Genomic DNA, 17,633 nt, shown 5'->3' on the forward strand with positions numbered 1-17,633 from the left:
AGTTTTATAACTGGACGTTTGAGGGCCAGGTTTTTATTGAAAAAATGTAAGCAATCAATATTAAAAACCATTTCTTTTTTTAATACTGGATTTAGCATGCGATTCCTATTATTCATTGACATATTTTGTCCTGGAAATCTTTGGAAACCGAAACCGAACCCGCGGAAAGACAAACCTCTTTTGAAACCGAAGGAACCCGTGTTAATGACAAAATTTGGGTCATTATCACGTCACAGCGAGTCGAAGCATTCACCCTTTGTTCAGTAGTTTATGTTCAGGTTGTTCTTTGAACCTGATAAAAACGTTGTAATCATGGATGCGAGATCCATGATTACAACGTTTTTCAGTAATATCAAGCAGCAAAACAAAGCAACTTGTCGCGACCGATAATCTAAAGCTTATCGCTTTAGCTCGCCATGGCCACGGAATACTGACTGCATTCAGCTGCGGCGCACTGTGACGCAATTTTTTTTTTTTAATAACACGCGACCCTCCGGAGTCAGACGAAAGTTGCCCTTCCGGCGGGCATCACGCGTTTGGTTTCGGTATGACAGATTTCCAGGAGAAAACTTCAGCAATGAATGACTCGAACTGCGTGCTCGATCCAGGATTTTTAAAAACTGGGTTGGCCTTCAACATTGATTGCCTCCTTTTGTTCAATATAAAAATTTGCCCTGAAACGTCTAATGAAAAAAAGGAATCAGTGAATTTTCGTTGAAAATGATTCCGGTACATTTTTTTTTTTTCGATTTTAGGGTTACAACGGTCCCTGAATTATGAGGTGTCGATTTCTTTTCGATGGCTTGTGTAGTTTTGTAGATATCCTATTTAAAGTTTTTGTTTCGGGGGTTTACTGCAAAACCGAAACTTCAGGCTCCAGCATGATGGCAATCCTTGTGATCAGCTGCATGGCCATTGTGCGACTCAAAGTTCGTATTGCTATACCGCAAGAGGTACGACTGCTCTAGTCGCAAGATCAGTTCCGATCAGTCAGATAAGATGCTACGGCTGTTGTACTGCTTAGCTTTGCGGATATAGACGAATTGCACACGCACCTTATTAGAGCCGCCATTTCTGACCCTTCTCGTGTCTTACCTAAATACCGAGCCACTGAAACGGGCTTTGACGAGCCTCCACAATGGCCGAGACTGGGGAGAAGGACACAGTAGAGTCTAAGATGGCATTAACCTGGCCTGCTATGATAAAGTGAAGTAAACGAAATAAAAGGAAACAAAAACTGAAGGTCGCTTATGGCGGCGTGCATGCACAGCTGCTGCAAAGTGTCTATAATAATAATAATATTTATTTATTTATTACAGCTTAGGAAAGCCAGGATACACCAGAAAGTCTGGGGCCCATACCATTGTAGGCCTGCTGTGCCGTTGAAGCTAGGTGATGATGTAAGATATTATACATTGACATGATGATTAGAATGACACTAATAGAGTAAATGAAAGGAGGATAGGGTGAAGAAAGTCGACACAAGCAAGTGCACTTCAAGAAGAAAGTCGTCGCGAGGCCTGTCGGCTGTCATCTGAGGCAAATATTAATACACATAAAGTTTCCGGCCGGAAAGCGAGCCTGCCACGATGAACAAGGCTCAGAACGAGTACCCACTTATTTTCTGAAAAGAACTAGAATCTTGGTGCTGTGCCATGCATGTTGCAAAAGCGATGTGGAAGCTAATTGTAAGGTCGCGCTTAGCAGGAACAGACTGAACTATGTCCGCCAGTGAACGCCAACTTCGCCGCTACGACGCTCTTGAGCAAGCAGAGTCCTTCGTGCGCGATCGCCAAAAAGCACTTACAAACTACGGCCGCTGAAACATAACAAGCAGAAATCGTCCGCTGAGACGGCTGAAAATGCAGCGGCAGAACCCGGCGAAAGTGGCAGTACGAACAAGAAACCTCATTGAAAACTAAAATGACATCGGGGCACAAGGTTGCTTGAATAACAGCCGACCCGCTGAATGCCCGCTGAGGAGCTGGTTGTACCATTTTTAATATCGGTTTTAGAGGGATCGCGGTTTCCCCAAGTGGTAATATTTTGGCAGTGCTCGTATTTAGTCTCCGTACATCGATATCTATCGCTTACTTTGGTTCGACTTTTGACCGGAGTTACCATTTAGTTAGTCATCTATTAGCTGCATCCTCTCTTGAACATAATGCCCGCCTGGCCATATAACCCACTTTCGCAGACCGCATTTGTGTAGCTTTCGCAATTTTTTTCTTTTTTTTTTTTTAATTTGTATTTGATAAAAGAAAACTGTATTTACTCGAAGTATATTCGTACTGCACTCGTAAATCTCTCTGCTAAGCTAGTTGAACTTGAGCATTTCCAAAAACGGTAATTGAAACCCATTCCTTTTTCGGAAAAATCTTTTATTCAGAATATACCAGTGATATCCACTACGTATATAATACAATAATATTGAAACTTGTTAAACAAACACGCTCGTGAGAATTCAGACATGTCAAGTAACAGTCCGAATAACCGGTGGGCAATACATTCCCGTAGGCACTGATAGCATTATTTGAAACTCTTGTTCTAAAATTTTGTTTTGTTTATTCTCGTTCACTTAGCTTACCTCCAAAGCAGACGAGGGTCGAGCCTTAACCTCAAAACAAGCATCCTCCTGACATTTACACCTTAATTGTCTTCCTCTGACCGACGCACCTTTAAACCGGCAGAGCGTAACAGTATAACTCATAGATGTGATTAAGAACTCGATGACTGCCAACCCTTTTGTTACGGCAGGTTGACGTCCTTCCAGAGACTCATAAGGTCACTGCCTTTAGTTTTAGCTGCTATTCGTTCCTTGAGTCGCTTGACCTGGTCCTCTGAGAAATGATTCCTCCAGTCGCCCACAATACCCTTGCGAACAAAATCGCCGGTGATGGGCTTCTTCCTTACTTCTTCCGTCATTGCTTCCCTTACCAGGCGCAACCCGTCCATCCCCTCAGCCACTTCGTCAGCCATCTGCGCCCACTTCTTGAATTCGTTGTTGAAACCCTTCATGAATTCGATGCTGGTCACCTTCACGACAGTGTCCAAAACGTCCGGGTTCTCTCTCAGGCGTTTACCGTACTCATCGCCCAGAAAATCGGCGATCTTCTGAATCCCTGAACGGGCGTCCTTCTTGAGGTCTTCGTAGGTCACGATCAAGACGTTGTCGTCGTTGATGTGCTCGTACCAGGAGAGCTGATGGTCGAAGTAGTCTCCAAAGTCCACCTTGCCCCTCATGAACATCTCGAAGAAGTCGTCGAACGAATTGTTCTCAAATTTGTACGCTGGAAAGGTTTTGGTATGGTAGTAGAAGGACACGCAGCAGTCGTATGGGTTCCTGGTGACGTAGATGTACTTTGCGTCTGGTGAATAAGGTTGAAGATGGTACGGAAGATGAGTCTTGATGGCTCCTGGTCTTGGCATCTTGGCTAGAATCTCTGCCCCTAAAAGCTCCAGAAACGGAGTCCGGGTCATGAACTCCGTCACATCCTTTGGTGGTACTCCGCCGGAGTAGATGCTGTACACGATGTGCTGCATCCACGTCGTTCCGCACTTGGGGTAGCTCACGATGAACACGTCTCCCGGAACCGGCTTGTAAGACATGGCGGATTTGAGATTCTGTTCGACGAAAAATCGACTGACGTAGAGACCCTTCACGGTATGGTACACGTCGTTCTCCATCTTGATATCCTGTTGAAGAGACAGGAGTGGAAGCAGCGATGATTAAGTACACTCTAAAAAGAAGAAGAAAACGTGTCGTCTTACTTCCTTTGTCCCATATGATACACCCCAAAACTTCAGTTCGACGTACAGGGCACTGGCGTCAAACAAACGGCCCCAACTTTTACGAGCGGGTAACGATGCGATATAACTTATTAAAAACCTGAAGTGCGTATCAAAGACTACAGAAGAAAAAAAAAACACAGGTTTTGCAGTAGGGCCAACAAAAGATTATTTTTGTTTTGTTTTGTAGCCAGTAACATGTATATTAGATATTTTGATAAGTTGCAGCAAGCCGCACGTGAAACTTGCGTACCGTCGGCTCGACGTCAGTGCGATGTACGTCGAACTGAAGTTTTGGGGTGTTTAATATGAGACAAGGGGTGTAAAGATATACTCTTTTTTTAGAGCATATATTCCCGTTACAGTTAAACACCTGTGCATGCGTCAATGGCCAATTCTATAAAAGTATTTGTTCTGAAGGCTTATGAAATAGCCATGACATATCTGGTTACTACGCGTGTCTAATTAATTTGCCAGTCGCTAGTGTGTTAATGGACACTTCTTTCGAATTTTACCGCTCGCGAAAACAAAACTCGCAAAAAAAAATTATAAAGATATACGCGGGTTGTAGACGCATACCTAAGCGACAGTATTTTTAAATCACTTTTTTTTTCTCAAATACAACAGTTTTAATCTGTTTTATTTATGTTTTGTTGCTCTCTTCACTTCGTTAACAACCATTCTTTACCTATCAATGTGGTTACACGATTACATCTTCGAATAGAAACGACTGAGCTGTAAAAAGCTTCTTTTTTTTTTTCTTTCGTTTAAACAGCAATTACACTGTTCATACATATATACAAAAGACACTGTGTTCGCCGTAGACAAGAAATAATTATCAGCCGACGCCTCAAGTGTGTTCGAAGCCCATACTGCCGACGCTTTAAGCATCTCCGAAGCATGTTCTAAGCATGTTCAAAGTATGTTCGAAGCACGCTTTAGACAGTGTTTGCAGACTGTTCCTTTGTATGATGTATCAGCAGTGCGAGCGCAGCTTGATATCGGTGAAACAAATCTTTTTGTTCTCGTGTTAATGGCACGAGATCATTATATATCCACGTCAGCGTATACTCGCAACCTTGAATATACAGACACGCTACTCCCATCTTCGGCAGAAGTACTCGCAATGAGCGAACCGAAAACCGGACGCGTTTTCCCCCTCGATTGTTCTGCGCCGCTGTAAAACCCGGGCTGCTCATCACGTGGCTTATCTACGCCAATCTCAGAATAGATGAGGCATTCAGCGAGGCCACGACTTACCAACTCCAGAGTGTATACGAATAGCCATGCGGCGTACCAAAACCCCAAGAAGTATAGAAACTACAGAGAAGATGCAAGCTAGCTGGTGAACTTTCGACATTGTAAAACCCGAGACGTAGGACAAAAGGAGAAGAAAAATGGGAACAACACAGACACAGGTGTTGTCCCCCCTTTTGTTCTCATTTTTTTATGGAAACATAATCTTTAAAAAAACAGTGCAAGTAATTGGTTGAACGTCGTCTCCGCTAGGGGCTTCTCAAGTTCAGCGGGCATCATCTGAGAGAATAATCGTCATTGTAAGTTGCTAACTAAAACTAAATTAATTACGTCCTAATCATTGGTTACGGGTCATGTTGCAATTGTGGGAATGATGATAATTACTGTTAGAGACCAGACCAATTAAAAAATTTGCAGAACTTTATTACTTTTTTTAGATATTAATTACCAAACTTCCCTTTTTCTAGCCAGCGTTAAGGAAAAGAAATGCGCAAAAATGGCGCGCCACAAGCCCTGCCCACAATGGCACTCAGAAGAGTGGGTACGTTACTCTTTCAAGTGCTTTTGTGGCCAGGGCTCGCGACGCGCTATCTGAGCGCAATTTTCAAATCAGTCTAAAAAACGTAAACATTGGTTAATTAATTTTTCAAAAACTAATCAACTCCTGCAAATTATTTTAATTGGTCTTGCTTCTAATAGCCATTGCCGTCAATTCCGCAATTGCAACATGGCATTTTAAGACCAATTATTAAAGAATTAATTAACAGATTTAAGTTAATTATTAAACTTACCATAACAATTATTCCATTTGATAATGTTCGGCGAACCCGAGAAATACCTAGCGAAGATGTCAATCTTATAGCACTGTTCACTTTTCCTTATTTTAATTCTGTTTAAAAAAATTTACATTGCAGTTGTTTTTGTTGTTTTTTTTTTTTTTTTTTTTTTTTTGGGGGGGGGGGGGTCCGACCATCCTAATGGATGGAAATAAAGATTTATGATGATTATTATTATAAAATTTCACGCTGTATGTTCCTCACATTAAAAGCTAAAGAAATCATTAAAAGTGTGTATGCTTGTGTTTATATTGCGTGAATATTCGCAGTTTTCTCACCTAACCAGTTTAACCCCAAGTTCCACAAAAGCTCACGTATTTAGCACTAAAGAAACCAGTCCTAATAACGAAAAGTTCGCTGCCACCCTGAGACTTCCACAAAAGTTTATTTTCAATAATTTTGTTCTTGGGCTTTAACTTTTCTTATGAAAGTTGGTTGTTATATTACAGATACATGTGAACTAAAATTGTATCGCAATTTAAAGAAATACCCGCAAACGTAAATTGTGCAGGTTTTTTTTTGTTTTTTTTTTAATCCCCAATCGCGTTTCTTTTTTTTTTCTTTTTTTACATTGCTAGGAATGGAGTGTCGCGTAGTTTAGCTTCCGCGCCCACACGCACCTCCGTCATCTCATGAAGGATGTTGGATTGCTGTTGAATCATTTGTTTCGAACAGATAAGCAAAAAGTAAATACTGCAAACGACTTAATTTTCGCAAGGACCTAATTCTCGTGAATCGCCTACAATCCGCGAAAAACAGGTCCCGCGAACAATTCCGGTAAAATATAAACATATTGGAATCTATATTAAGATCCCACCGCGTCGCGAAAATTAGAACCCGCGAATTATTTCAGAACTTCAGCTTTCACCTAAATCGCGAAATGTTGAGCCCGCGAAAAATAAGTCGTTTACAATATAAAAAAAAAACCAAGCTATTAGTATTGTAGCTTCACACATTACACCTTATACAGCTGCAAAGGAACCGCTTCGAACGTATAATAAAGTGTTTCATAAATTGAGCCTACGAGGCAATATTTTAGTGGGGCTATTTTAAATTATTTTTCATTTTTGCACCTAAACGGTGTTACGAAATTTTCATCAACAATCAACACTTTACTTGAAAAAAGTGTCACCGATCTGCCGATATTTTTTAAACAATAGGAGCCAGCAACCCTAAATCCACCTCTACCACGCACGCGCCGAGCCGTTTTGAGATCAACACCACCTGGTGTTGTTTGAGATGGGGGTGGGTTTCGTAACAGTTGGCCGAGACCACGCGACGTCCTTCGTGCACAGAGCGGTTCAGGGCAGATAAATCACGCCACCATGCGCGGACACAATGAAGGGAATGAAGCCCTCTTACGTGAAGTTGGCAGCGACCACGCTCCCAGTTTTGCGTGCCAGATTGATAAAGAAGTGCGTGCTGTCGATTGATTAGCGCGGTGTTATCAAGAAATTGCCACTTTTGCAGTCCCGAACGGCCTTGCCGATAGTAGATATCCTCCAGACATATGTGAGCATGTTTCAAGGTTCAGCCGCCTATCTATAACGCTGTGCTAAAAGATAAATAAATATGGCCTTTTGCTTGCGGCTACCGTTGTCTGCTGGGCTGTGAAACGCCTTCTGAGCCTGCATACACTGTGGATGCGTCCACACCTGAGTGGCTCTGCATTTTATACTCCTTCGTGACGATTCAATATTGGCGCCGAGTTATTGGCCCCCCAAAGCTTGTAGCGCCAGCCGTGTTTGGACCTAATGGGAAACGGAGGGCAGCGGCTGAGAAGAGTATTGACAGCACGAGCCACGAAGAAGACATACCAATGAGATTGATAAAAGTTCTAGGCAAAATAAGCAAACTGAAACTAAGGCAGGTGATTGACCAGATACTTATGGGAGGGGAGGCACCCAATGGCTGGAAAGTGAGCAGGATGAGATTATTATATAAGGGCAAGGGAGACAAAGACAGTATCAAATTATACCGACCAATCACAGTAACTTCAGTAATATACAGGCTATAGCTATGTAAATTGTAAAAAGAATGAAGGAATGGGTAGAGAGAAAGCAGATTCTAGGGGAGCTTCAAAACGGTTTCAGGAAAGATAGATGACAATTTATTCGTAATCACTCAGAGCATAGAGATAGCAATGACAAGTCAAAAACCATTATGGGTAGCATTTTTAGACATCAAAGCGGCATATGACAATGTGAATCAGGAAAAACTCTGGAACAAACTGGAGGGATATGGACTATAGGGAACCATGGTTAAGTTTCCAGAACGGGTTTATACGGAGAACAGGGTGGTTATAACCTGCGAAGTCGAAACTATAAGAGCAGCAACGATAAAAAGAGGTTTTAGACAAAGTTGCCCATTGTCTTCCCTGCTCTTTGTGATATACCTCAGTGAGGTGGAAAAAATGTTATAACTTTGCAACCTAGGTTTTGACCTGACTTACATGGAGGAAAGACAAAGTAAATCAAGTATTGCCAGGGTTAGTGTGTGCAGACGACATTGTACTCGTATCAGAAAGTCGTGAGACAATACCGGAGCTGATTAGTATTTGCAGCAGAGAAGGGGACAATTTAGGACTAAAATTTAGTAGGGACAACTCGGGTATAATAGTTTTAAACGACGAGAATGGGGAGCCCCTGGAGATACAGGACACATTGATAGAACACGTAGAAAAGTACATATATCTGGGAGTATGGTTAAGTGAAGGATGACGCTATCTAAAAGACCATGAAGATATTGTAATAAAGGAGGGGAAACGAAAATGAGCTATCATGAAATACAGGGCATTCTGGGACTATAATAGATATGAAGTCGTTAGGGGTGTATGGAAGGGAGTTATGGTGCCAGGACTGTCATTTGGGAATGCGGTATTGTGTACGAGGTCAGCAATCCAGGCAGGTATAGAGATACAGCAAAGAAGTGTGGGTAGGTTTACATTGGGGGCACATGGGAATACACCAAATGAGGGAGTACAGGGGGATATGGGTAGGGTATCTTTCGAGAGTAGAGAAGCGATCAGTAAAGTAAAATTTTAACAAAGGCTAGCTGAAATTGAGGATACGCGGTGGGCAGCGAAAGGGTGTACAAGTACTTTATAAATGAAAAGTCTAAACACTAGGTGGACAAACCGAACCCGAAAGCTGAGATTTAAATACATTTAACGAGATGGGGCAGATCAGAGTATATCAGTAGAAAAGGAAGTAAAGGAACCAGAGAGGAAATTGTGGGAAGAGAGAATGCAGGGGAAATCAGCTTTAAGAATATACAGGGCACAAAAACAAGAAACAAAGAAGGAACAGTTGTGTGATAATTCATCGGGGAGCTCATTACTGTTTGAAGTTAGAACGTGGGTGCTAAGAACGAAAACATACAGGGATAAATTCAGGAAATTGACACTCTATGCAACATATGCAACCACGAAAGGGAAACGATAGAACACGTAATTTTAAGGTGTAGGGACTCCGTCCCACCTTCTTGGGGGGTATGACTACGGATTTGGAGGGGGCACTGGGATTTACAGACATGGATGGACGAATGGATAGGGAAAGAATTGCGGTGACTAAGAGGAGATTGGAAGATTGGTGGAAAAGATCTAGGGAGGGGTAAAAATAGATAAAAATAAGCAATGGAAACACTTTAAAAAGGAAAGGGGGGTTGTGTTAGAACAGAAAAAGGGATGACGAAATGTTAGGCTAGGCGGCGCAAGCTGCCGCCCGTTACAAAGGTTATAGCCATTACCATCCATCCATCCATCCGAAGGTGCCTTATGGCTAAGCTGGCTCCAAGCCAAACCTTGAGGAGAGCGATGAGCTGCGATGGCTTCTGGGAAACTTCTACTCTATTTCATCGCCTTTCCGAGCTCAGTCGAGGCTAGGGCTGAGACCCCTCACCCCTCCCCCCCCCCCCCCCCCCCGCCCCCCCCCCCCCCCCCCCCACACACACACGCGTCCTAAAAGTGCGAGGTCACGGTGCGTTCGCTGCGGTTGATTGGTTTAGCCGACAATAGCAGACGCACGCGGAGGTCGAGGTGTGCCGTTGCCGTGACGCTGCACTTTTGTCTCTGCTTAATTGAGACCATGTAGCATTAGCTCGTAGTGTTCGTTGTGCTCGAACAAAAAGTGAAGCGAAGCATAGCACTTGGATCTATAAAAAGGAATCGCCTATCTTACATACCTTCCCGTGCGAGAAATAGCCGGTCTCTGGGCTGTGAACAAACTCTCGGCGTCTAAGAGAACATATCTATTACTGCACGTGTTCAGAAGGTGCAGCGCGCTAAAGGCGGATATCGGAATGGCCCGTATATACCTATACGGCGTTCATGCGGAATTTCGTCTGTGCAATATATAGCGAAATCGAGAAAAAAAGTTTCCCCTTCACGAACTCGCTCGCGCCCATAAATTGTGACCGAAAATATATTCCGCCACCTTTTTCCCAGAAAGTCGTTGAAACGTACCAGACTTTTGTGATTTCATTTTTTTTTTTTTTCTTTCAGAAAAACATTTTAGTTGTGTCTTAAATGCTCTTTAGCATTCTCGAAATGACTAACCAAAAAGTAACGCAATTCCGGGTTCTGATTTGTATGTTGGAATTTCGCTTTAATCGCCACGACATCGGACAATCTCTAAATCAGGCAGAAACAAGCGTAATTAGTAACCATATTTGACACAATATTAACTCGTCCAAAAACAAAGTATTTCCAAGATCTTACCGGAAAGTTGTGGCGACCGTCAGAGCTGCAGAAGTTACTCCGGCACCAGCGGCAGCGACTTTGGCCTTGCCTCTTGAACGACGTTGTTTTTTTTTACGAGGAAAGGACGTTCTCTGGGGGAGGGCTCTTTGTTTCAAGGTCGCTGCGAGGGAACTCACGTGACGATCCCCCCCCCCCCTCCCTCCGCATTCTACACCCTCTCCACCAAATTCTCTTTCGTTTCGAATCAGTCGCAACGGAAGTGAAGTGGATGTCAAGGCTGCCCAACAACGACAAGAGGAAATGGCATGCCAAAATAAACTATGGTGACAGACGTAGAGCCTCCAGATTCTTTACCAATATCAGCGCCTTATCGCGGCGTGAAAGAGCAGGTCAGCGAGACAGAAGGCACACGCCTAGCCTCGCTGACTTGCTGTTTCACGCCACGACAAGGCGTTGCTCTTCCGGCCGGTCGGCGTTCGCGCGATATTATTAAAAAAATCTAAAGGGTTGTACGGTCGTATTTTGCATAGGTCAGTTACAAAAAGACCGCGCCCGGAACCGCCTTGTATCGGTGTTACGGTACTGCCAACTTAAGCGTGATAAAATACAGTCTCACTGAAATCGGACGAAGATAAAAGAAACGAAAACGACAGGACAACGGCCGACTCGCAACTGAAGTTTTATCCTATGAAAAGGAAACCATGGAAGTTTGTTAAACAGATTACACACGATTAAAGATTAAAACAGCGCAAGGACACGGACAAGAACAAGGAGGTAGACAAACAAGGCGCTGACTTACAACTGAGGTTTATTCGTTTTAACACCCGAGTTTTGCCGTAGGGTTGGAGTTGATGTGGTTTTTTTTGGCTCTGGAGAAGCTGTCTGGACTCTGGGCTGTGCAGAAAAGTGCACTCCTGTTCTAAAGAAAAGCAGGGTTGCAAGTGATTAGGAAAAATAAAGACAAACACACTCGGGAAATCATTGAGGCGCGGGAAATTGGAAGATTGGAGCAAAACTGTGGTCAGCACTCCGTCACTATCTTTATCAGATGAGGAACGTTCCTATTTAGACACACAGTGACAGTGCATAGCGATGGCTATACTTCGTCTCACCCTACGATGGACTAAAGGCAGAAGCTACGAACTGCCATATCCAATCACGAGCAACTTAGACATTGCGTGGTATTTCGCTTCGATGCACGTATCGGTGCCCGCGTGTCCGATCACTGATGGGAACGAGCGGACAATGGTTCGAAGGGAGCTATGAGTGACCCGACAATTTTACATTGCAAAGAAAGCCACGAGGTACTGGCTCTTTGCAGTGTTGAAAGTACAGAAATGACGCAGCGTTTTTGGATTCGGAGCATTTTTTTGTCCAATCTTAATCAACGTTAAGCATGTCATAGTTTAGCGTGGAACGTCATTGGACCTGGCGGCCCGTGGCTTTCGCCTTTAGTCCATCGTAGGATGAGACGAAGTATAGTGAGCACGTGGCATCAAGGTCACGCTTTTTATTTATGTTTGTTTGTTGTGACAATACAGTATTTATACTCGCTGTTAGAACGAATAAACTTCAGTTGTATGTCAGTGCCTTGCTTGTCTACCTTCTTGTTCTTGTCCGTGTCCTTGCGCTGTTTTAATCTTTAATCATGAAATACCAACTAGCCCAAACTTCTACTTTTGATTACACACGCACATACGAAAGCTCACACCTACCAGGTAACTAGGGGCCGCGGAGATATCGTTTTGCAAACTGGTACTTATTTTATATCGAAGGTATATGTTATCTCCTTTTCGGATAACGCCACCAATGACTCAATGACACATCTGCCTGCCAACGAAGAAATAAAGAAGGCTTCAATTATTTCTCGAGTCATTCTGTCTCGGTGTTTTCCCACAACGACCGCGTCACCAAAAGAAGGGAGCCACGAACGAACAATCCCTGCAATGTAGCGGTAGGAGTCCCGAAACAGAATGACTCGGAAAATAATTGAAGCAATCTTTATTTCTTCGTTGGCAGACAGACGTGTCAGTGAGCCGTCGGGGGCGTTATCCGAAAAGGAGATAATGTATAGACCGACACGCTGTTTACAAACAAGCTTGCGTTTGCCCACACCAGGTGTGGGCATTCCGCGTGCGCAGAAACAAGATTTACGTGAGGTGAAGCTTCTGCGCATGCGCCGTGGCGACAACAGCGCCACCGCAGAGGCGTGACGTCAGAGCCGCGTGTTGGTGTTACATGGCGAAATCTCCGCGGCCTTTACTTGCCTTGTAGGCGTGCGTTTTATTCTGTGCGTGTGTGTGTAATCTGTTTAAGAAGTTTCCTTGCTTCCTTTTTTTTATAGATTAAACTTGAGTTGTGTGCCAGCCGTTGCTATGTCGTGTTCGTTTCTTGTTCATCGTTCGTGCTTTTTGAGGCTGTATTTAATCGTGTTTAACTGCTACCAACCGGCCCGATTGACAACCCTACTTTATTAACGTAAGGCCTGCTCATGACGTCATGGTTTGTGGATCACCGACCCGTCCCAAATGGCAAACACCACGAAGCCGGACGAAAGACGGCGCAAAGTGGTAGACGCGTCAGTCTTGCCGGCGCTGCCTGCTACGCTGTGAGTAAAAGACCACTTAAATAAACTAAAAAGATATATATAGGCATTTCCGTTTCCGCCGCTTAAAATCTTTAATATATTTGGCCTGACGGAACCGTCCTTTCCTTTTCCCGGGTAAATGTGGAGAAAAAAAAAGGGGGGGGGGGGGAGGGGGGGGAGGGATTGACTCCAAAAAAAATGTCTAATTTTAAAGGTCCTTTTTTTTTTTTTTACAAGCAAGGAAAAATACGAGCAGGTCAGTTTTTATTTAAGTAGCTTCTGCTCGCCACCTTCGCCGACGTGCAGGAGCTGGCGAGGCGAGAAACAAAACGAAGCAATAAAAAGAACTACGGAACTATCACCGCAGCAAGTTCCTGCTGTCTTTCACTCTGTGTGTAACCACCCGCGCCCTTTCAAAGACGGTCTGCTTTGCACACTGCCAGTCGTTTTCCAAAAGTCGCCTCCTGCGAGCTGCCATTTTTGTCTGCTAGGCTGTGGAACGACTTCTGACTGAGCATGCGCTGTTGCTCTGCTGTGCGGTGTATCAGACGCTGCGCCATAGAGTAATATACACAAGGTAAAGAGCGGACACTGCCATAGACCCCAGCGGCCCAGATAGATCACTGACAGGTAGCGCTCCTAGCGGGCGGTATGAAGCATAATCTGATTCCGTTTCCGGTCAAGTTAGTTTCGGTTTCGGTTTGGGCGTTTCTGCTCCGGTTCTCCGGTACCCCTCTCTCTTTCCTCCCCGCCTCGCTCGGCTCTCGGGACTCCCGAAGCCGCTGTTTTTTGTTTTTTTTTAATACTGACGCACTTTTGCTTTATTTTTTACGATAGAGTCCGTGCAAAATGTGTCAAACAATAGTTCAACTTACTTCACAAAGCAGAAGTATATATATTTCTTGTTCTTTTTCTATTGTAAAGCATTGAAGTTACACAATCGCCGCATTGACTCCTGACTGGTGGAGCATTTTGGGGTCGACAACAGTAAGTGGTTCGAACACATTTTATTGGACCACATTCATGTATACATGATTTACTTCAGAAGCTCTGTATGTTTTATACGAAAGAGATCGATACTCACAAGAATAAATGACTATGAAGGACGTCAGCATATCGTACACTTCGTAATAAATTCTTAGCGGAACCAAGTTAAAAACCCTTTCCACGGAGAACATGCTGTATGATACATTCACTTTCACGCCGACTCGGGTACGGGAAGTAAGTGCAAAAAGAAATAAGACATCTCTATCATTACCAGTCATAAAAGTATAATAACAGTGCGAAGCACACGCCGGATAGTACAAATTCCGCGATTTCCGGCAAATATAAAAAACACCAAATTGCATAGCCTCAAACTCACTGCGGGCGAGCCATTAACAAACAATGAGAACTCTATTCGAAATCTGACAAGATTCAACGTCCCTAAACATTCCCCAAAATTGTTCAGAAAAGAAATATGGCTTCAGAAAAAAGCGGCTAAAAAACTATGGACAGTAGATACAAAAGTGGATACATTTTCTCCCAAATATTTTTAGCCTCTATACACAATTTTCTGTCGAAATTTTGTAGAAAGTGGACAAATATTTTTGTTAGGGAGCCGTGATACACATTCGCTGGAAAAATGGGAAACATATGTTTGGAGAGCAAGCTGCAACCCCCACTTAATAAACACTTTTTGTTTCTGGTTTGGCAACCGCCTCTGTTAATACACTATTAACAGTTAAACGTGTCTCGTTGCTTACTAGCCACTGAAGAGTGCAACCGAACTTTGTCCAAATTCCGGTTACGAAATCAAACATGTCAACACAAGCGTATTCTGCAAAACAATTTTAAAAACCTTTTGTGGTACTCCTCTGGGCAAAGGCTAAAACCACCCAGACCTCAAAGTGTGCTATACAAGGCGGCACACACTCCTCGAAAATGTGCCACACTCTCTATTATGGAAAGAAAGTGATTTTCCAGTTGCTGAATGAAATGAAAGGCAGCCTGTGGTGGTACTACTAAGTTCCCGAAGAATTTTCCAGGCACGTGGTATGCTTTAGGAACAAGACAGCATTGGTGAGGCCTGGTCAAGTTATTAGACTCATCCGATAGCAGCTGAGAACAGCCATAGCTGTAAGTTGTCTGTTGAAGCAAAAGCTTGATCAAATAGCCCCAAACGTATTAAAAAAGTGGACGAGTCATCAATTATGTTAGACCTGATGTCTGATGCCAGCTCAGAAATATCCTCCAGTGGTGGGAAGTCATCAATTGGAAGGCATTCCACAATGTCTGAAATTAAACTTTCATGGTGCGAAGATATTTGCAACTCCTTTAGGAGGTCAGCCTTGTCATCCTCTACGTTTTCATTGTCCGACAGTTTGAACAGTTTTTTTATCGAGAGGTGTTTTAGTCCTGAGGTGAACTGATGCACATTTGGGTTTGTGTTGCAGCCCAGCATTTGTCGTATATAGCTCCAAAAACGCTCTCAATGTGTCTTGCTGCAGGCGTCGTGTAAGTAAGTCATGGCTGCTTGAAAGCTCATCCCAGAGCACGAGGACACTTTTTATAGTAACTTGCCACCCCATGATGGCTTATGGCTGCCTCCTACTTTGGAACTGCCATGCTGAAATCCATCCCAGTTACTGGTGCAGAAAATCAAGTATTTAAGATTCTCCCTTCAAAATGGCATGACGCAACTTCTGCCCTGTCTACTTGAATTTTTTAGCTATTTAGAGAATCAAAAAGTATGCACATCCTATCACAGAAATAGGCTGTAGCCATGGCTGCCTCAGGAAGTTCCTTGGCCTAAAAAAGGGATATGATTTCAAGAAAGAGTGAGGCACTCAGTACCTGTGAGGCACAATTTTCTTCGATGTTACAGAAAGGTTCATGAAAAAATGTGTCTCTCAGCAAGTTTCGGAGCCAATTGCAAGCTCATCTCATGAATAGAACAATAAAGTTCAACAATAGAGGACCACTCAATGACCTCATTTCCAATGCAAAGTTTGTGGGCTTGGAGATTGCTCTTGGTTTTTTTTGGGAAGGTGCGGAACATCAAAGACAAAGTAAACGTGTTCGTTGTCAACTTCAAAAAATGGCTTATCAACACACAAACCAAGCTTACGTGTGAAGCCCCCTAACCACAGACCACAGCCTTTACTGTGAAGCCAACAGCCTTAAGCTCCCGAATGAGAGAAATGAGGAGACTGCGTTAAACAGAAGACGTTTTTGGAGTGTGCACAACAGTATATGCAAGGGGCTAAACGCACCTCCTGGAAATTTCAGACAGCATAACAACCAAGGCTCTATCTGCAATGTTAGAGGTTCGTTCAACACCGTCATCTGTAAACCCATGGACAATGTCGTGTGCAGGGTCGTTAGTTAAATTCTTTTTTTTTTTAACAATCTCATCGAAAATCAACATGCACACACGTTCAAGTGCAGCCAGACAGCCCGGCAGAAACAACAGCGCGAGAAGCTCGAACCGATCGGCTCCACGAATTCACGCCGAGCATGCGAGCACGCGGGCGGTCATGCGTCACCTTGATTGATGCAAAGTCGACCGAACATGATGCAGCAGAAAGCACAGATGGACGGCACGCACGGCACAGACGAACGACGCAGGGACGAGCAGAGGCCATGCAGAATGATGCAGAGGCGACGGCGTGCCGGCAGGCAGGCAGGCAGGCAGGCCATGGCAGGCGCCATTCATCACGTGGTTTTGTGACGTATTTGATTTAAACTATTTAGTCGTTTTAAGTACTTTAAATAATTTTAAAGCATTGCCATTTAAAAAATAAACACTTTACACAGAAAGAGTTTTAAGTAATTTCAACCAAATTGCAGAAAAGCGCCACGTAGCGGAGGGTATGAAACGCACTATCTGGGCCGCGAATCGGCTCCTGTATCCTCTCTTTACGTTTACTATATTACTCTATGGCTGCGCATCCGTCCATAGCTCAGTGACTCAGCGTTTTTCGTCCGGGTGATAAGCGGTCAAACGACTATACACCTGTACCGCTTACTTTCGCCCCCGACCGCCATGTAAGCATATCCGGTATGGGCGACAAAATATATCCAAAAAGTTTCAACCTGCAAATAGTAAAAAAATAGAGGGGAGGCAAAACGAGAATGTGTGACGGTTACGTTTATGTCCTAAATGCATTTTATTGGCGTGGCGACGGCAAAACAATGTTTTCGCCCATACTGGAAGTGACGACAATTCAAGATGGCGGCGCCCTTGCGAAAACGCGACCAGGGTGTAAGATAGACAGGTGGGGAAACGGCCCATAGAAGCCTACCGCAGCGCCGTGACCGGATTCTGTACTCGTCTGCTTGCGGGTACCCCCGACTTGCGACAGGTGGCGCTGCGGCGAGAGGAAAAAAATTGGAATCGGATTTGCGTGGAACTCTATAAACAGAGAGCACGTCAGTCCTCCATTGAAAATCCACGAGAAACCATCTCCGTCAGTTTAGCTGG

At 43.8% G+C, this 17,633-nt stretch overlaps 1 protein-coding gene across 1 annotated transcript; it reads right to left on the reverse strand.

The window, feature by feature from the left end:
* Window positions 1–2,362: 2,362 nt before the first annotated feature.
* On the reverse strand, window positions 2,363–10,686 carry LOC8038285 (sulfotransferase ssu-1-like). The gene is made up of 2 exons (XM_029982476.4): window positions 10,600–10,686; window positions 2,363–3,696 (listed from the first exon to the last, which is right to left on the reverse strand). The coding sequence occupies exon 2, from the start codon at window positions 3,685–3,687 to the stop codon at window positions 2,749–2,751; it is 939 nt and encodes a 312-aa protein (XP_029838336.2). The 5' UTR covers window positions 3,688–3,696; window positions 10,600–10,686; the 3' UTR covers window positions 2,363–2,748.
* Between the last annotated feature and the right edge of the window lie 6,947 nt (window positions 10,687–17,633).

The sequence above is a fragment of the Ixodes scapularis genome, unplaced genomic scaffold (genome assembly GCF_016920785.2).
Source record: "Ixodes scapularis isolate PalLabHiFi unplaced genomic scaffold, ASM1692078v2 PGA_scaffold10__122_contigs__length_95168666, whole genome shotgun sequence".
Taxonomy (NCBI): domain Eukaryota; kingdom Metazoa; phylum Arthropoda; class Arachnida; order Ixodida; family Ixodidae; genus Ixodes; species Ixodes scapularis.